This window comes from Moschus berezovskii, chromosome 24 (assembly GCF_049115385.1).
Source record: "Moschus berezovskii isolate FMDL1 chromosome 24, NW_MosBer_1.0, whole genome shotgun sequence".
Lineage (NCBI taxonomy): Eukaryota > Metazoa > Chordata > Mammalia > Artiodactyla > Moschidae > Moschus > Moschus berezovskii.
Genome location: NC_142483.1, coordinates 7,512,354 through 7,533,289, shown reverse-complemented (window position 1 = coordinate 7,533,289; position 20,936 = coordinate 7,512,354). Strand labels below are relative to the sequence as shown.

Below are 20,936 nucleotides of genomic sequence, written 5' to 3'. Positions count from 1 at the left end.
TATTGGAGTTTCAGCTTGAGCATCAGATTTATTACATTGTAATAATAAGAAGCTGAAACTGCAATACTTTGGCCACCTCATGCGACGAGTTGACTCACTGGAAAAGACTCTGATGCTGGGAAAGGTTGGGGGCGGGAGGAGAAGGGGACGACAGAGAATGAGATGGCTGGATGGCATCACCGACTCTGTGGACATGAGTTTGAGTGTACTCCGGGAGTTGGTGATGGACAGGGAGGCCTGGCGTGCTGTAATTCATGGGGTCGCGGAGAGTCGGACACGACTGAGCGACTGAACTGAACTGAACTGAACTGAATAATAAGAAGAAATGTAATTGATTTATTAATGTTTCATTTATGTTTATTATGTTTCATTTATATCAATAACTGGCTGAAGTTAAGGTTTAAGATATAAAAAGCTTTACTAGTTTGTAGCTGCATATAGTAACCATCTAACATTCAGGTGCATTAATATTATGAGACTCAAGTGAATCAAGCAAAGCTCTGCTTTTCAGGGTTCATAATAAGTCATTGCCCAGCTGTTGACCTTTGGTAATGACCTTTGGTAATGGGGTGCGTAGATATACCGTCACCACTGTGTATATATTTTACTGGCTTCAAGAGCTGTAGCCATTGTGCTGGAAGTTCAAAGGACTGGTGAAGAGGTCGATGTGTTGGCTTCATCTGGTCTGTGCATCTTCTTTAGGCAGTGTTCTGCATCTGACCTAAAATACAGCAGAGAGTTCCTGTTCCCCTGTTGATGGGGAGACAGAGCTGGCTCTTTCCAAATTTTCACTAGGAAGAAATGGCATGAATTTGCCCAGATAGATGGCCACATGCCTGTGGAAAAAGTGGCGGAGGTGCTTCTGGAACCTCTCACCAACGAAGGCATAGATCACGGGGTTGACACAGCAGTGTGTGTAGGCGATCACCTCTGTCACCAGCATGGCCAGGTCCAGCTGTCTGCTCTGTTCACAGTCGGTCTCCAAGTGCATTTGAAAGGCAGAGAGTAGGACAACCAGATTGTAAGGTGTCCAGAAAATAAAGAAGACCACCATAATGACAAAAATGAGCCGAATGGCTTTGTTTTTTTTTTTACTGGGGCATCTCAGCAGTGTTTTAATAATTCCTGAATAGCAGATGACCATAACGAGCAGAGGCAGAGCGAGACCCAGGATATTCATTCTCAGAGCATGAAAACGCTTCCAGGCGTTTTCATTATCCTCTGGGTAAAGAGGACTGCAGAAAGTCTTTCCAGCCTCCTCTTGGGACTCATGAAAGAAAAATTCAGGGAGGGCTGCTAGCCCTGCCAGGCCCCAGGTGAAGATGCTGGTAATGATACCAAAAGTGACTGTCCGGGCTCGAAGGGCAAACACAGCATGGACGATGGCCAGATACCGGTCTATGGTCAAGAGGATGATGAAGAAGATCTCGCTGTACAAGCCCATGTAATAGAGCCCAGAGAGCAACTTACACATGTGGTGGCCAAAAACCCACTCATTCCACCTCACATAGTAAATCCAGAATGGCAGCGTGAATAGGAAGAGCACATCAGAAATGGCCAAGTTGAGCAGGTAGATGTTGGTCATAATACGGAGCCTCTTGTATTTTGTGAGGATCACCACCACCACTACATTGCCCAGCAGACCAATCATGAGCACCAGGGAATACAGTGGGGGCAGGAACTGGGCCCCCAGCTCCTTGACATTGCTCTTCTCGCATGGCAGTGCCCCCTCATAGTCGTAGGGTGTGGTCCCAGCAACTTCACCCACAGTTTCAATCCCATCAACTGAGGTCGCCATTTTCCTTGTCCCTGTGATAGAAGGCAGAAGTAACCCCACAGTTAACTATGATCGCTCCTTGTGACCCACACCAGTCAGTTTCTTCACTTACCCACTGAAACCACATGGAATAAAGAGCCTATACATTCTTCAGCACATATTTCCAAAGGTATATCAGTATGCCGTGGGGTGGGGGCGGAATATTAGGAGTGAAAGATGCAGCGCTCTGAAAGTCAGCATGATCCATCATGGGGAAAGAAACAAACATTGTGGATGGTAGTGAAGAGTGGGGATGTTGATTCTGAAAACATTTGGAGGAAGAAATACAAAACAGGAAGCGATAGATAGGTTGGGTAATGGTAACAATAATCTTATAATAATTATATTTTCACTGTATTTTTAAATTTTGCATTTTATGTTTTATAGTTTATATATGACCTTCAAAATCATCCATTTAAAAACCAAATGCTAATAATAGTGATTATTATCCTTAGAAATAACTGCCCATCTTCCATGGCTCTATAACATAAAATGCAAAATTTAAAAATACAGTAATGGGGAAATTGAACCTTGAAGAAATTTAATAATGAGTCTAAAATCCTTTAATAAGCAATTTCAAAAGTTCAGGCTAGATCTTCAGTATCTATGCTCAATTCTCTCATCACTGGATTCAAGTACAGTGATTTTTAATTTATAATAATTATTATAATTAGCTATTATAGTAGTTATTAACTGTTGTAACAGTTATAAGCAGCATCCCCTTTTCCTGTTCCTGACAATGCTGACATAAGCCGGTCATGTGCCTACAACAGACAGAGCTTCTCCCTCATAAAGGGACTGAGCATGCACTGAGGGGACTACTTCTTAGATTTGGGGTTTTTAGACCAGGGTCCCTAGGATCAGTGCCTGCTTTTCTTTGAATTACAGACTTGGCTGGGGAAGAAGGAAAAGCAGACAAGGGAATAGTCCATGAAAAGCAGCTAATCCCTACCCTGCTTCCTCAGGAGTCCTGCTGACCTTCTCTTTTCTGTGAAAGCACAAGTGTGAGGTCATGAACATACGTCAGCAGGTATTTCTCATGGCAGGCCTTAGAAATGCAGTAATTGGAGCCAATGGCGAGGACTGTCTTTGCTTTCCTAAGAAAATACTGGGACCCTAAAGCCTAACTAAAACAGAAAAAACTGTGGTAGAAAGCAGAAGTGAAAGAAGGGCAATGAGAAGCGGTTTCACATGAGATCAGGAAAAAAGTAGAGGCTCTTGGATAGAACCTGGTCTATTTTCATAGCTCTGGACTGGTCCATCATCTACTGATCAGTGACACATTCAGGCTTTTGAGGTTAGAAATGGAATTGAGTAGCAACTGACTTGTATGTTCTTATCAGCTTTTTTTATTCCCAATGGCATATTACACAGAAGCTGAGAAAAAATACCCATCATTTGGTCTGTTATGCATTTTTGGTCATGAGAGTATCTCTCTAAACCTTAATGTTTAAGGCAAGAGTGGAAAGAGCCTCTACTCATCATTAATTATTTATATTTTCTTTCCTTTTCTCACAGACTGATCTGAAAACAAGTCAAACTTTTTTAAAAAAGAATTTCACTGAAGTGTGGTTCAACTTGAAGGTCGTCTTTAATTCATGTGTCATTTCCATAAATCCAACATGATGAGTGTAAGATTATAGAATCTTGTGAGGGGGAAGGGGCCTAGACTGCAAAGCACTGGAAAACAAGTAGAGTTAGAAGTCAAGTCCTTGATCACTAGTTACATGAGATCAGAGACACAAAAACAGAGTTTTTACCTGTCTGCACTCCTAATGGCAGTCCTTGCAGTTTGGAAAAATGATATAGTAATAGTAAATGAACAACATCAATCATAAAGAAAAGGAAAAAATATTAAAATCCACCCCAGATCTAACCATGATGAGTTTACTACCATTAACATTTCTCTATATATGCATGTGTGTTGTGTGTTAGTCACTCAGTCGTGTCTGACTCTTTGCAACCCCATGCACTATAGTCCGCCAGGCTTCTCTCTCCATGGAATTATCCAGGCAAGAATACTGGAGTGGATTGCCATTTCCTTCTCCAGAGGAACTTCCCAACCCAGGGGTCGAACCCTGGTCTCCTGCCTTGCAGGCAGATTCTTTATGGTTTGAACTACAGGGAAGTATGGATACAAAGTTTTACATACATTGAGATCATACTTCTTTAGCTGATTCACTAAAATTGCCCATAGTACAATTCAGTTGTGCAATGTAAATGAAGTTTCTTTAGTTTCCAAAACTATTTGAATCTCTGTTACCAGCTTCCCACCTGCTGGGTAGAATGAAAAAGTATTCACAAATTTTAGTGGTTTAAATTTAGTCTTATCCTTCCATTCATTTGAATGGTAACTTTAGGTTTTACTCATTCTCTGTTAATCAGCTTATAATTTAGGTTCCTTGTCTCCTCTCATTGGTCCTTTCTAAGATGGCAGTAGAGATATGGGGGGAGGGCCAGCATGACTCAATGCATGGGCAGAGGGAGAAGAGGGTACTCTAATCTCCTGTTGGTTCTTAATTTACGTGACTGGTGTCTGCTCAGGTGGGGGTCGACCCAGTCCCAACCCTGAGCCTTTGTGCTGGCATCTGCTGCAGTGTTTGTAGTAGTGACCTCAGGATCCATTCATTCTCAGTCCTCCCCAGGCACAGTGACCTCTCCAAGGTGATGGAGTCTTCACTCAGCCCTGTAGAATGGAGAACCAAACCGCCATCGAGTTCCTGGCCCAAGCTCTACTCTTTCTTATGAACTGGCAGGCGCCTGGCAGACATGCTCCTCCTTGACTCCATGTGCATGTCCTGTACAAACCAAGGGACACGCAAGACTGCAAACCAGATCTTTTTTCTGCCTGACCACCAACTTAACTGCTCTGGCCACCCCATGTGGGTGAGGAGGTGCCTTTCAAAGAGATATCCTCTTGAGAGCCCCCCCAGTTTATCAAACAGCTCTCCAAACCCCCTAACTCTGGTCAAAGCCTGGATGGGAGAGATAGGGACACACAGCTGTGACTGCTTCCTTCCAGGGTCTCTTTTCTCATAATTTCTGAAGTCAGAAGGAGGGGAACCCTTTCCCTGCCATTCTTGTCTGGCCAGCTCCAACAAATATATATGCAGCCTCCATCTGTACTGTGAAAAATAGGATGAGGTGATGGATATCTCATAACTTCATAAATTCACATTCATCAGTGTAAAATTTTAGTGAGTGTTGCAAAGTTGAAAAAAATATTTAGAATTGGAGATCCTTCTTTAGAAAATATATTTAAGTTTGAAATGTCATTTTAATTATATAAAAAAAATCTAATGGTGATGCTCAATGCTGGTGAGTTTGCAGTGAACCTTATTCATTGCTGGAACACTTACACGTTGCTGGTGCTATGTAACTTGTTTTAATAAATTTTGTATCTAACGTGAGCCATCAAGATATACATGGCTTTCATCCATTAGTTCTAGTCCTGTGATTTTATCCTAAGGGGAAAAGGTCGAAAATGTATTACCAATACATAATGTGCACAAAGATGTTCATTGTGGCATTGTTCTCATAGTAGAAAACAAGAAATGGAGCAATCTAAATGTTTGACACATGAAGGATGTTTTGAATAAATTGTAGTCCATTTAAAGAATAGATTATTATGTAGTTTTGGATACCAGATAAAATCACAGACAGATGTTTATAAGAATGAAGAGAATGTAAAATGTGTAAACAAAGATTACAACAATGTGAAATTATATGTACATATAAAAGGCAACAGGCAAATAATCAAAGTAGTTGTGAGAGGTAGGTGGATTATCATTTTTAAAACTGAAAATTTTAAATTTTTCGGTATTTCCTTATCAGTTAAACTGTCACTGAAAGCTAATGTTTTTAGGCAGGCACCGCTAGAAGATTTGGCAGACATTTTCTAGGGTGAAAACCTAGGCAAATTACAAGATGAAAGGTTTACTCATCAGAACTTGAAACCACAAACTGAAATCTAAGGAACTTGAAGAGGGCATACTAGGGAAAGCATTTGAATTTTGTTTTCAGATTAAGAGATCTTCGGGGCTGGGTTCTCCCCTTTGACCTTGGGTTGAGCTGGCAGACAACCACCCGGACTTGGAGAGGGGAGGCGTCTTTTCGGGTCTTGAGACCGTGTTGGCAGGGGCTCGGCCGGCCTCCACGGGAAGAGGGAGAAGGCCGTTCAGGTGACCTCAGTGGGCGCCTGCGTGAGGACAGGTGGGCCGCGGGACACCAGCTCCCTGGATGCCTCCAAACTGTTCGTGTAGATTTATTTGATTATTTATGTATATTATCTGATTAAGCAGCTACCTTTCAGTATTCATTTCCAGTATGTCTTACCTTTTAGAACCATTTGTCCTATTAGATAAACTTTTGGATCACGTGGTCAATTACTTACAAAAACATAACTTTGAGTGAAATTTTGTTACATTTGTAAATAAGTTTAGGAAGAATTGATAAGGTTACATGTCAAGCTTTTATATTTGGGAACACACTATGTCTGCTTACTCTGCTTACCATAGGGCTTTAAGTTATTGGTCTTGCACATTTCTTTTTACACTTTCATCTACCTTTACATTTCTCAGGTTATTGTCAATGAGATATTTTTTCCTAACAAATTTTCTAAACAATTGTTGGTAGTATGGAAGAAAATACATGTTTTAAGCTGACTACCTTACCGACTTTTAAAAATAAATTCCTTTAGGACTACTAGGTAGATAGTCATGTTATCTGTGAAGCACTGAAAGAATTATATCCTCCTTTCTGGTATTTCTCATTTGTTTCTCTCACCTTATTGCTTTGGTGGGAACTTCCACAGTGATGTTAAGTAATAGTGGTGTTTCTGGTTCCTGATTGTAACTAGACATCCACCCTCCAACCTTTCAAAGTCCCCAAAGTACAAAAAAAGATACTATTAATTTGAAATCTGTTTATTCTAAAACTTTACTAAAGTAGAAAACTGCCATGCCTATGATGAAGATCCTTGACAGTAGTGGGAGTTTGGTTAAACCAGTCATGTCTGAAAGAGGGCCACGTGCTGAATGATATCCCGGTTTAGTAACATCATTAATCTGGTGTGTGCATGTGTGTGTGTGCATTTAAGTGTTTAGTCTCTTTGAGGGGATCAGCATCTCAGGTGAGCTTGATGAATCTTCTAAAGTATATATAACAGCAGGGGAAGGAGAGGGTGGGACGATTAGCGAGAGTAGCATTGACATATGCACACTAGGATGAGTGAAACAGAAAGCTAGCGGGAAGCATATGTATAGCACAGGGAACTCAACTTTCTGCTCTGTGATGACCTAGAGGGCTGAGATGGGGTCGGGGGAGGCTCAGGAGGGAGGGGACGAAATATATACTTACAGCTGACTCACGTTGTTGTACAGCACAAACCAATACAACATTGTAAAGTGATTATACTCCAATTAAAAAAAAAAAAGAATATAGAGAAGAGAGCAGGTTGTGAAGTCACTGCCTACCATCCTGAATCTGCCTGTCCATCTGGAAGAGCTCTGCCCAGGACTCCAAGTGGTCAGCATTCCTGCAGGATAGGTTAACCTGCTGTTAAGATCAGATTCCATGCCTAAGGCCCTAGATACTTTTGGTTTCATGGGTATTGGTGCCAGGGAATCAAAAGATTTTCTTGCTTATGTATCCTTGGTCCTTTTCAGTATAGGATAATGATTGAATTCCTGAGTTTGAAGAAATGACTGTGTGACATAGAGCAGGTAGGTTACCCTCTCTGTGCCTCAGAATCTTTATGTGTAACTAGTGATAAGAGGGAGAAGGCAATGGCAAGCCACTCCAGTGCTCTTGCCTAGAAAACCCCGTGGATGGAGGAGCCTGGTAGGCTGCAGTCCGTGGGGTCACTAAGGGTCGGACACGACTGAGCGACTTCACTTTCACTTTTCACTTTCACACATTGGAGAAGGAAATGGCAACCCACTCCAGTGTTCTTGCCTGGAGAATCCCAGGGAAGGGGGAGCCTGGTGGGCTTCTGTCTATGGGGTCACACAGAGTCAGACACGACTGAAGTGACTTAGCAGCAGTAGCAGTGATAAGAAGAGTCAGTGCTTTCATTCATTCAGCAAATGGGGTTCTCCAGTCATTCATTTAGCAAATAGTTAATAGTGACCTATGACATGCCAGCCACTGTTCCAGTGATACAGCACCTCAATGAACGGAATAGACAAAACTCTTTGACCTCATGAAGCTTGTGTTCTAGTCAGGGAATAATAACTAGCCGAAAGCCACAATGTCTCAGATGGTCACGAGTACTACGGAGAAAGGTAAAGGAGATGAGTGAAGGCAGCAGTAGGGTGGGGTTGGAGAGGTGCAGTTCAAACTGGAGAGGGTCAACAAGAAACTCATGAGATGATGTTTGAGAAAAGTCTTGAGGGAGGTGAGAGAGTGAGTTGAACAGGTTTCTGGGGGATAAGAGGAGCACCAAGTGCAAATATCCTGAGGTGAGAGAGTGGCTGGACAGGTTCTTAGAGGAGCAGGAGGGTTTAGTGTGGCCGAAAGAGAAGTGAGGGGTGGGTATCATGAGAGGGAGTCAGAGAGACATGAGGGGCTGTGGGCAGGGGTTCTGTGGAGTTGTGCAGCCAGGAAGAATTTAGGCTTTTCTCTGAATGGAGTAGGGACCGTAGGTAAGTTTCCATTAAACTCGACATTATCCTCCTCAGATTGTTCTGGATGCCATGTGGAGAATAGACTATGAAAGCACAATTAGAAACAAGGAACCAATTCAGTTCAGTTCAGTCACTCAGTCGTGTCCGACTCTTTGTGACCCCATGAATCACAGCATGCCAGGCCTCCCTGTCCATCACCAACTCCCAGAGTTCACCCAAACTCACCTCCATCGAGTTGGTGATGCCATCCAGCTTTCTCATTCTCTGTCGCCCCCTTCTCTTTCTGCCCCCAATCTCTCTCAGCATTAGAGTCTTTTCCAGTGAGTCAACTCTTCACATGAGGTGGCCAGAGTACTGGAGCTTCAGCTTTAGCATCAGTCCTTCCAATGAACACCCAGTAAAGAGGCTGAATCTCCTATACTTTGGCCACCTGATGCAAAGAACTGACTCCTTAGAAAACACCCTGATGCTGGGAAAGACTGAAGGCAGGAGGAGAAGGGGATGACAGAGGATGAGATGGTTGGATGGCATCACTGACTCGATGGACACGAGTTTGAGCAAGCTCTGGGAGCTGGTAAAGGACAGGGAATCCTGGTGTGCTGCAGTCCATGGCGTTGCAAAGAGTCGTACATGACTGAGCAACTGAACTGAACTGAAAGAGGCTCTTATGATAATACAGGGAAGATGTGACACTGGGCAGGGCATGTCTGTAGAGGTAGGAAGGGTGAGAATAGATGGATTCTGTATAAATGCAGAAGCTAGCCACAGGATTTGTTGACAGATAGTGTATGAGTAAGTGAGAAATAGTCGACGGCTCCAAGAGTTTTGTCTGAGCAACTGGAGGATGGAGTTGACACCAGCAGAGTTAAAGTCTGGGGAAAAATAAGCCTGAATTGGGGCAGGCAAGTCTGAGATTGATTTGATTATATGCCATCCAAGTGGAGATGTGCAGTAGGCAGTTGGACATACGGCTTCAGAGGAGAACTGTTGGCTGAAAATACAAAAGTGACAGTTGTCATCACAGAGATGTAAAGCCTTGATTCTGGAAAAGAGCACCAGAGACATAGGTGAAGACAGCAAAGGACTGCATCCCCAGGCATGCCAGAAGTTGGAGGTCAGAGAAGTGAGGAGGACACAGCAAGAGAGACTGAGAAAGGGTGGACAGCGAGGTCGGAAAACAAGCAGAACTGGTGTCCCTGAAGCTGTGTGAAGAAAGTGTTGTAAGGCGGGGGGAGCAATGTGAGGATTACATGAACCCACGGGAGATCATCAGGACACAGTGCCGGGCAAATGCAGGTTAGTTCTTCTCCCTCTCCCTCTACTCACTGACATTCTCTATTTTTTCAAGTTTTCAGCCCTTTCCAGAATTTCTTAAGATCTTTTCCAAAACAGGATTTCCTCCATCTAAAGAGAAATTCTTAGCTTTCCACAAATAACCAGTCTGTAGCCCATTACTCAAAGTTACAGAAAACACAGTGATTGGTATCCAAAATGTTTTAAAAAGGTATTTCAGCCTTCAATAAAATCTGTAGTTACAGTAAATGAGTTTGAATTTCTACAAATGGTTTTGGATCTGTACCAAATTAAATAGCCTAATAGGAACCCAAGAATATATTAATCCATTTATTTACTGACATTCCAATGAAGAATTATTGATAATTCTTTCACAAAGAAATAATTCTCTTTCACAAATATGACAGGAATAGAGAGAGAGAAATGACAGGCTGTACCCTCCTAAAGTTTTTGAATCTCTTTACTATCTCTGAGTTACGTACCTCCAACCTTTTTAACTTGGAAGAAAAGAGGAAGTTTAAGAGTTGAACTAAGAGTATCCTCAATTGCAAACTCTTTAGAAGCCAATCCCAAGAGCTGGTTCAGTCTTCATCAATATTAATAGATCATCCAGAACAAAGGAAATCTACCCATCTGATTCTCCATCCACCTCTCTTCTCAGCTACCCCTTCATGTATTCATCCAATTATCTGTCTATCTAGCACCTTGAACTGCTTCCCACTTACACAGTGTTAAGCCAATCCTCTTTCCCTTTCATTTCTTTCCACAGAAAATCTGGGTAGTCAGAAAAAAAAAATTATTTGGTACAGCACTATCCTGTAGACCTTTCTTGCAGTGATAGAATGTTCTGTATCTGTGCTGTTCAGTAAAGCACCTACTAACCACATGGCTATTGAGCACTTGAAATGTGGCTACTGCTGTTGAAGAACTGAGATTTTCATTTTATTCAGATTTCATTAAGTTAAATTGGAATGGCCACATGTGGCAAGTAGCCACCCTCTTGGACAATGCAGGACTGTTGCCCAGTACAATGCCTGACAAGTAATAGCTGCCTAATAAATGCTTCTTAAATGGATAGAAGGATGGAGCAGAATAATTTTACCTTTTTTCACTTTTCAGATTATGCATTTGAAATGTTAGGTTCTCTTCAGGTACCACATTTTATGAGCGTTGGTATCAACCTGCAGCATAGAACAGGCTAGGATGATAAAGGTCTAGAAACATCAACGGTATTTGGCAGAACTTGGAATGTTTTATATAAAAAATAAAAGTCTTGAGGTTTATTTTAGTTTGTTTTCTTTTTAACCCAATATTTATACATCTTTGATCTGGACCAAAGTTTTCTAATCTTTTTTTTAAAAAAAGAGTTGAATTAGGCAATGTCCTGGGTTCCTTTGAGATGGGAAAATCTATAATGTGATAGCTTCTGCTGTAGAAAAAGGAAGCAGACTCTACAGAGAGCAGAAATTTGATGGTCGTAGAGGAAACTACATTCAGTCACACATGGGAACGAACTTGGTGAGAACCAAACTGCAGGAATGGAATGGGCTGCCTTGTGAGCCAATGAGCTCCTTCCCTGGAAATATACAAGAACCTCTGAAGATTGAAATCTTGAATAAATGCAGTCTTCTTCCCAGGTGCAGGCATCTCCTGCTGCTGCTGCTGCTGCTACTGCTGCAGCCTTTATATTTTAGGGCAGCACATGGACTTCCTCAGCTTCCAGTCATTAATATTATTAGAGCAAAGATTATATTCCATTCTTGGAATGTAGTCAGTTAAGTGACTTGGTTTCATCCACCTGCAAAGTAACTTGGAATAGTTTTACCAACTTCTTTGTTCAAAGAGTAGATTTACTATGAGATCCAACCACTCCATTCTAAAGGAGGTCAATCCTGGGTGTTCATTGGAAGGACTCATGCTAAAGCTGAAACTGAATACTTTGGCCACCTCATGTGATGAGTTGACTCACTGGAAAAGACGCTGATGCTGGGAAAGTTTGGGGGCGGGAAGAGAAGGGGACGTCAGAGAATGGGATGGCTGGATGGCATCACCGACTCTGTGGACATGAGTTTGAGTGAACTCCGGGAGTTGGTGATGGACAGGGAGGCCTGGCGTGCTGTGATTCATGGGGTCGCAAAGAGTCGGACACGACTGAGCGACTGAACTGAACTGAACTGAACTGAGTACCAGGTGTTTCCAGTGTGGCTGATTTTTAGTGTTTGTTTGCAGGCTGATATGTGATTTAATTGAAAGAGATGATCCTGAAATGTGTCTTATGGGGAAATTATGCCTGTGCAGTCAAAGTACATGTGGCAGGAGTGTTCCGTGTACTGAGGATCAGTTTCCTGGCCCCTGGTATTTCCACCTCCACCTGTGTCTTGAAGAGAGAGCGGTTGCCTCTTTTCTAGGCATATTTGTTACAACTGATATCACATTTGCACACACTTTTGTATTCTGGTACTTAAAATTTTATTGTTGTTGTTCAGTCACTGAGTCGTGTCTGCCTCCTTTGCGACCCTGTGGACTGTAGCCCTCTAGGCTCCTCTGTTCATAGCATTTCCCGGGCAAGAATACTGGAGTGGATTGCCATTTTTTTCTCCAAGGAATCTTTCCAGCCCAGGGATCCAACTTGTGTCTCCCTGCATTGACAGGTGGATTCTTTATCACTGAGCCACCAGGGAAGCCCCACCCTGCATCTAATTCCATGTGGTTAAAAATTATATGAAAATATAATTTGTAAAGACTTCAACATACTGTATATTTATGGTTTTTTAATCATTGTCTTACTATCATGTGATTAAATTGTTCCCTTGCACCTTTACAAATAATGCTGCAGTGAACATCTTTGTATTTTTATTAGTTCCTTAAAGTAGATTTCTCAAAGGACAATTTCTACCTCTAGTCATATTTCTAAGGCTCTTGATGCATTTTGCCAAATTGTTTCCAGCAGTTGTATAACAATTTGTATTCTATTCCGTATTGATGCCAGTCTCAGCAAGCACCCATAAATACCAAGATCTAAAAGAAAAAAATTACTTGGCCAATTTTACAGGCAACAAGGGTGTCATTATTTAACTAATACTTAATTACTGAGGGTTTTTTTTTTAGCTGTAATTATTAGTCATTAGTGTTTCCTTTTCTGTGAATTATCTGTTTGTGCTTTTTACCCTTTTTATTCTGCTGGATATATCTGCTTTTTTCTTATTGAGTCATGCAGTTCCTCCCCTAGAGAAATAACTCAGCCCGCATAGTTCATGGTAATCGTTACCATTTTCTGAAATGAATTGCAGATACGCTCCAATTCCTATAGCTTCCAGGTACCAAAGACCCCATATTCCCACTCCCTCCCCGCAAAACACTTGTCGAACACAGTTAACTTTCATCTCCAACCGGTTGAAGGTTTCCCAGAAGATTAGAAAGACTTTCTATCCTTACCCGCTAATATAGATCCAAGAAAAGCAGTCAACTTCGGAGATTCCAACAGAAAGAGACCAAATCAACGGATCGGCTGATTCATCTGACAGCCTGACTTAGAGTGGATTTTCAGTGAAAAATCGAAATATAAAAATTTGTATATATACAAATGTAACATACATGTATGTACATACATATGTCAGTTATACTTTCAGTGCTTCTTACTAATCAATATTACTAACACAAAACTACTAAAGAGGACCCTTTTGGAGTGACCATCCTCTCAACAGTTGAGAATTTATGAAAGCACAGGGAAGGCAACGTGGGCACAGCTGTGGACATGTTGCCTGAGGGTAAAAGGCTGAGTTCGGATGAGTGGAAAGGCAAACACATCATGATACAGGTGAGAGAAAGGCCAAATGGGAAAGAGCGAGAAGAAAATGGACATATGTCACAATCAGCTCTCCCACTTTGGCCCCATACTACCTACTGCAGCACAGCCAACCTCCCTCTATGCCCCGTCCGTCCAAGAGCACTCCTGGGTGGTGTAACTTCCACCTGCCAAGACTCCTTGCTCCATCTCCTTTTTCCTAGAAACCTGACTGTCTTCATGGAAACCTCTCCTGAATAAGCCACTTCTGTTGCATTCAGTAGGTCCTCGCCCAGATGAGAACAAAAAGAAGATGATGGTACCTGCTAATTTGGCAAAGTCCTTTATGCGTCCAGTGATAGCTTAGGTCTTGCCACTCGTGAAACGGAGATACCATCTGATACCACCAGAGACATTAGTAAGGTAGGAAACAACACAGCTTCCTGTTTCAAAGAGTCTTAGCTTCTCAGGTTTTGCAAGTTTTTAAAAAGATAATCAAGTCTGGAGCAGTTCTTCTTTTGTACGATTGAGATCACACACTAAGCAAGCACTGAGTTGAGTAATCCTTGAGAAGAATGCTGTTGATGTCAGCAACTGTTTTGGGGGTTCTGCCTTCCCTTGGAATTACTCATTGTTTTGGAAGAGGGGTCAATTCTTGAATAAGCATGCATTGACCTGTCAGGAGACAGGATAAAAAAATGAAATCGGGATTTCCTTGTAATTACTCTGCAGAGCTCAATGGGAGACTTTGATGAGGCGAGTTGTAGTATGGGTTTAAACAACCCAAGACAACTTGAACTTGAATTTCAGTTAGGGCACCCACAGCTGCATGACCTTGGGTTAATCATTTAATCTTGCTGGACCTCAGCTTTCTCATCTGTCAACTGAAAATGATAATAACTACATCATTGGGTTGCCATGGAACTAGCTAAGATAAATATGCAAAAAGTCTTTGAGGACTGTCCAAAGCTAAGCAAATGTAAGGGATGAGTAGAATACCACTGAGACCTAAACCTCACGGGGAAGAGCCATATGCCTGCTCCATGTGCTGATGTGTCCATAGCACCCAGGATGGTTCTGGGCACAGAGCGGGTGCTCATCCAATGTTTTGGGAAGAAGTCTGACCATGGATGGTGTGATCTGTGACACACTGGCTAAAGTGGACAAGACGATGAAGTTCGCTAAGAATCATCAGACATCTGCTGTTATGCAGGAATGTGCTGTATACTTCAAATGATAAAGAAAAGGTAGGAAGGAAAGACAGCGACTTTGCTGGGAGGGCTCATGGGCATCCTGGGGCCCCAGTTTGAGGGAGCTTGACAGTCAGCATCTCAGCTCAGGTGGTCAGCAGAGGCAGTCAGAGAAGAGTTAGGAGAACTGGAAGCCTCTCCTCTGAATATGAGAAAATAAGAAGTCACGGTTGCTTTCTGTTATTATAGAATTGGCCTTTCCCATGGGCCAGTTATTCTCTGAGAATCATGATCACATAGGATTCTTGTTAGAAATGTGACTTGGGGGCCTAGACTCTGGAAGGGCACTGGTGACTGGGAGATCTTGGTCAGATTTGTCATGTATGTTGGGAATTTCTCCTGTGGTTTTTTTTTTTTTTTTGGTATTAAGAGTATTCATTCTTCCAGGTTGTAGCCCCGCATTAACCCTTCATTGGTTAAATGTACTCATTTGTCTTTCCAGTCTCTTATGATCCAGGCATTAGCGCTGGAGGTGACACCAAGTCTGATACCTTCATCCTCCTGTCAGGGATCATTGTATTCTCTACTACAGCATTCCAGCAGAGGGTGTGGTGTGGAAGCCCTCAGGGCCTCTCGGACACTGTGTGGAAAACACTGATGGAGATTGATTCACAGGATGTTTAAGTGTCTGAGAAAGCTTCAGTGAGGAAAAGGTTTAAATGTGGTTAACCTTGCGTTCCTCAAACCTAGTGTTAAGGTAGAGAAAACATTGTTTTTTTCCCACATAACACCTGTTAATATACTTTAAGACTGGGGTTGGGTAGGAGAATGCTGCAGGTGCTAATCTAATGACCAGTCACCATGTGGGCACAGCACAGTACAGGTGCCAACCCGCTTCTGGCCCATCTTCTCATTTTGAGAAGGGTCTCCTGAGCAGCCCCTCGAGGTATGTGGAGATGCTGTTGTAGACAAGGAAACTGAGATTCAACCAGGAACTTGGCAAACACCACAGAGACTAAAAGATAGAGCTAGGTTCCACCTTAGGGTTTTCTTTTTTTTTTTTTTTTAAGATATTTTTGTGTGGACCATTTTTTAAAAATTATTTACTGATTTTGTTTATTTCTGTTTCATGTTTTGATTTTTGGTCATGAAGCATGTGAGATCTTAGCTCCCCAACCAGGGATTGAACCTGTACCCTTTTCACGGGAAGGCAAAGTTTTAATCACTGGACCACCAGGGAAGTCCCTTACCTCAGGAGTTTAGACTGTTCACTGGTGCTCATTTTTCCTGCCCTGCATCACCATCTGAAGGACTGGTGCTTTCAGCTGAAGATAAGGATGGCAGATTGTAAAGGTAGAATCAGAGTGACTTCCCTGAGGTCCAGAGTGGCTTGTTCTGTCTTACTTTTCCCAGGATGGGCAGGAGATTTTTGGTGCTTCTTTCAGGCTACTTGAGGCAGTCAGCTCATGAGTTTCCACGGTACACAGGAAAACCTGACCCCAAACTCTCATACCTCTGATCTTTTCAGATTCTTAATGTACATAAACTAAAGCAGAAGCATTTTGGAGAAAACCACCGAAATAATGACATCGACAACAAAACAAACAGAAGACAGCTTAGGAATATAGGAACATCTGAGGGAAAAAACAAACAAAGATGTTCAGAAGCTATATGAAAGGGTCAGAAATTTCTTACAGGCAAGCTCAGGTCAACTGTGGCCTTGTGCGTGTGAAAGGAAGTGGTTATTGAGCATCAGGAAGAAGTGCTTGGGTTCCTTTATCCTATCTTCAACACCAGCTCCTGGCTGCAGGGTCCTGGGGCAGGAAGGTGGGTTCCAGCCATTTACCTCCTCTTACTGACATGTTCCCGGGAAACATTAACTCCCAGAGGAGTTAATGGAAGGATTCATGCAGTCAGCGGTGCCTGCCTCTGGCATTTGGTAGTCCAGTGTATTTCTGAGTTCTCTCCATTGACAGCACCCTGCCCTTTTGTAAAGCCCCCAAATCAACAGAAGCAAGCCTTTACATAAAGGGCTCTTCCTGCCTCATAGACTCTTAATACAAGACAAGTTGGAGTGACTGTGTGGAGGCTGTATTATTTGGGGAGGCAGTGGACATCTCATGATTTGAACAGAAGAGCAGAGTCTACACTTAGCATTGGCCTGCAACTCAAATCTAGAATTAAACCAAGGGTAAAATGTGCCACCCACTGGACAGCTGCAAGCATCTGGCACACTTCCAGGTGCAGAGTGTGTGGTTGACCAAGCCCTGCTGCTGGGCTCTGAAACCAACGCTCTGCTTTCCCCAAAGCCGCACTTCATATGACTTGCCCCACCCCTGACCCAGCCAGCATGGAAGCTGAGGCAGGCCCACTCCTGCGAGACAAGGCTTCCACTGATGGCTGCCTTTAGCTGGAGAGGTCCCAAGTAGACATGCCAAACTCCCCTTAGTCTATGCAACAGGCTGGGAATCATCCACCATCCTCTGCTTGCTCCCTGCTTCACTTGAGGCCTGACAGTGCTCACTCATTTCCCCTCATAGGTACCTCCTCTAATAAAGGTGTAAGACCTGCTGGGTGTCTGCTTTTCACTATCACCCTGCATATTCACACTAGCTTCAGAATAGAGCCCAGGTCCCTTTAGGCCATTTCCAGGCAAAATTGGGTGGTTGTTGATCTAACTATTCTGTATGTTTCATTTTGCACTTTTTCGTTCTTTCTTGTCAACATTGAAAAAAATCTAGTATCAAAATTAGAAAATAAATATGATGATAAAGAAAAAAGTGAACAATGGTTTAGAAATGATGCAGAAAATATAGTTTTCTCCCCAAGATATGGGAAGTACCTCCTAATGAGGTACAAATACAAGGCATCTCTGCTTAAACGGAAAATTCACCAGATGTCTGTCAAGCAGAGTAAATGACATCTTTTCTTCCACAATATCTTGAACTATAAGATGGGCCCTTGGAAATGTAAAAAGAGACGAGAGAGCGAGAGCACAGATAAAAAGACAAGAGAAACAGGAGAGATGAGGGATGGAGAGATAATAGATATTTAAGTTAGTCTCTTCCCCTTTTTCCGAATGGCAGCCAGAAATTTTCTACCAGATGAGAAAGTTTAATTTCTGCTTTGTTCACAACTATGTAATACAGTGTTATAGAGGCTTCTATAAAGCCCAGTGGCTAGAAGGACACCTAGAAGTGTCACTTGGTATGGAGAGGACTAGATGATTTGTTTTCCTATGGGTTGTTGTTTTGCATCTCATCTCTGTAGACACAAAAAATGTTCACAACCTAAAAGTAGAGAGTTATGTTTTATTTTGTGGGAACTTTTAGGACTTCAAGCCCAGGAAGCAGCATCTCAAGTAAACTTGAGAGAACTGCTCTGAGGAGGCTGTGAGGGGAGCCAGGTTATATAGAAGTTTGGCAACAAAGGGCAGATAGTTGGTACATCAAAAGATGATTGTTAATTTTAAAAAAGCCAGATATCTCCAAGTTAAGGACTTTAGTGCTTTTCTATGTATGGGCAAGTGCAGGAGTCTGGTCTCGCATCCGGGTTCCCTCAGGGCTCACCATCAGGAGTGGCTGCAGTCTGATGACTGCTAGATGACAGATATTCTTTTCCTCCTGAGTTTCCTCAGGCCTCACTGGCTCACGTTCGGGGGTTGCAGGGCTGCGGTCACTGATGACTGTGACATCCTTTGTTTATTGATATGGCGGGAGACATTCCGTTTTTCACCCCCAAGATTAATCTGGGTACTTTCTAAACGTGTCAAGCCTCTGTTTTGAGCTGTGCAAATCCTGATCGAATTTTCAAACATGCCAGAGCATCTACTCTGGGAAAGATAAGAGAACTAGTGATGGGGTTGGAGGAAAGGTGTATTAGTCCTGAGCTCCAGGCGGCATCAGTGAACTCAGACGGTGACCAGGAGTGACAGGGTGGGGGCAAGTTATGTGAGAGAAACTATTCAATAAACAACACTTCCTGCCCACTGTGTCACATGTCACACCAGGGATCTGCTAAGGGCTTTATGTACTTTATCTCTTTCAAGCCTCTCGGTGACCCTGTGAGGTAAATGAGTGTGTTTTTTTTACCATTTCTCAGAGGAGGAACTGAGACAAGTGGGTTAAGCAACAGCTCAGGATAACACAGCTAGAAAATGGTGGGGCTTACTCTGGAACCCACCTCTGTATGCTTCCATCCCTCTCCTCTGACCACTGTGTCTGCTATTCTTCCAGGAGTCTGCGGAGGAGGCCCAAGGGGTGGGCAGTGGGTCGGTTGGTGCTGGCCTTTCAATTTACTCCAATGGTCCATGCCCAGGATTCAACAGGTGATTCTTCTGTCAGAACACCTTTGCTTTAATTCAACATTAAGGAAACAAATCTGAAGAAAGCATGCATATTATACTTCATTGTAATAAGGAACAAGTTCTCCTTCTAGGAGAATATGACATACGTTGGCAGAGCTCTGCTGGGGCCCCTTGAGTCCCTTTTCCATTTCTGGCTCTCCTTCCTCAGCCTCTGCACCTGTGACTGGCTGTGGAGGGCTATCCTCAGGCTCAGGAGCCATCATGCCCCTGACTCCCCGAGCCCCACTCTCCTGCATAAAGCCAGGAGGAACCCCCCTCACTGCCTTGTTCTGTCAGGACACACTGTCCCAGGGCCCGCTTGGGATCAGGCAGAGGCCCCGGGGATCTTTGCCTGAGACCACACCCTGCTGCTTGCCTCCTCCCGTCTGGTCCTGCTCCTGCACTCTTGCTGGTGTCTCCTGAGCGCACCCACTGAATAAATCACTCACACATGTGATTGGCCCTTGTAAGATAGGGCATTTAACATAGGTGGGAGTTGCTTTAGTTTTCAACAGCTTATTAAGATGTAACTTTAGTTTTCAACAGCTTATTAAGATGTAACTTTTGGACAATAAAGTGTATCCATTTAATGTCTACAGTTTGATGAATTTTGACAGTTGTATACATTTGGGTTACAACACCCATAGTCAAGATATGAGTGTTTCCATCACCTCCAAGAGATTCCTTATGCCCCTTTGAAAATCCATCCCTCTCTCCAGCCCCACCTCCAGGCAATCACATCTTTCCACTTCCAAGGGGCAGTTTCTTTGCAGCCTGCTGCCTAAACTTTAAGCCAGTGCTATATATTTTTGATTTTTGTGTGGCACTACTCAGTTACCAATTTCTATTTTAGCTTAGAAAATGCTAGCTGACACAAAACTCCAAAATGTACAATGAGTTTGAACATCTAGAAGTGTGTTTCTTGATCATGTACAGCAATCAGGATTATTTATTGGTGGCAGTCTGCCTTTAATAATTAATTCAGGCACCTTGGCATCTATATCCAGTGTCTACTATCACTTAAGTTGTCATTCAAGACCCAAATGTATACAGCTGCGTCACCCGAGAGGAAGGAGAAGAGTATGAAGGAATGCTCATGGAAGGATTTTATGAGGTGTTGGAGAAATCGTTCACATCATTTCTGTCCACATTCCATCAGCTAGGACTCAGTCACGTGGCCACCCATAAACGCGTCAGCAGCTAGAATGTAGTCTGTCTGTGTGTCCAGAAATTAATAATACTTATGTGTATGCATGTGTTAATTTATAACTATCTGACCAGAAAAGAACAAGCTCAAAACAGGAAGATAAAAGACATACTGACACTTAATGCCATTTTAATCATTAACAGCAACAACATAACTATGAAGTGACAAACAATAAGAGTGACTATCATCTTTTGAGGAGTTTGGTGCCACGTGCTTTATGACATTTATCCTCACAGTTCTACAGGTATGCAATTTCCTTATGAAGATTAAAGCAGTTCAGTTCAGTCGCTCAGTCGTGTCTGACTCTCCGCGACCCCATGAATCACAGCACGCCAGGCCTCCCTGTCCATCACCAACTCCCGGAGTTCACTCAAACTCATGTCCATCGAGTCGGTGATGCCATCCAGCCATCTCATTCTCTGATGTCCCCTTCTCCTCCCGCCCCCAACCTTTCCCAGCATCAGAGTCTTTTCCAGTGAGTCAACTCGTCGCATGAGGTGGCCAAAGTACTGGAGTAGGAGATTATAAAGCTGTGGTTGCCAAATGGCTTCCAAATGGCAGAGGATAAATTTGTGCCCAGGTCTTTCTTGATGCCTGAGTTTCTGCAGTTAGCATGAAGCAGAACAAATCAGTTACGGCATTTTCCCACTTCAGGGAGAGCTATGAATTATCAGC

The 20,936-nt window shown here is 42.9% G+C and overlaps 1 protein-coding gene across 4 annotated transcripts in view; it reads right to left on the bottom strand.

The window, feature by feature from the left end:
- Positions 1-320: 320 nt before the first annotated feature.
- Positions 321-20,936, bottom strand: part of CCR3 (C-C motif chemokine receptor 3) — a 34,239-nt gene continuing 13,623 nt past the window's right edge. Inside the window, exons 1-2 of one of the 4 annotated variants that reach the window (XM_088831583.1) lie at positions 18,892-19,042; positions 321-1,809 (exon numbers count right to left, since the gene is read on the bottom strand). In XM_088831583.1, coding sequence (XP_088687709.1) covers positions 722-1,809; positions 18,892-18,907 — 1,104 coding nt within the window. In that variant the 5' untranslated portion in view covers positions 18,908-19,042 and the 3' untranslated portion in view covers positions 321-721. Of the gene's footprint in view, positions 1,810-13,842; positions 13,990-18,891; positions 19,043-20,936 lie in introns of those variants that run through there. The other 3 variants (XM_055413635.2, XM_055413633.2, XM_055413634.2) reach the window with 3 other exon arrangements.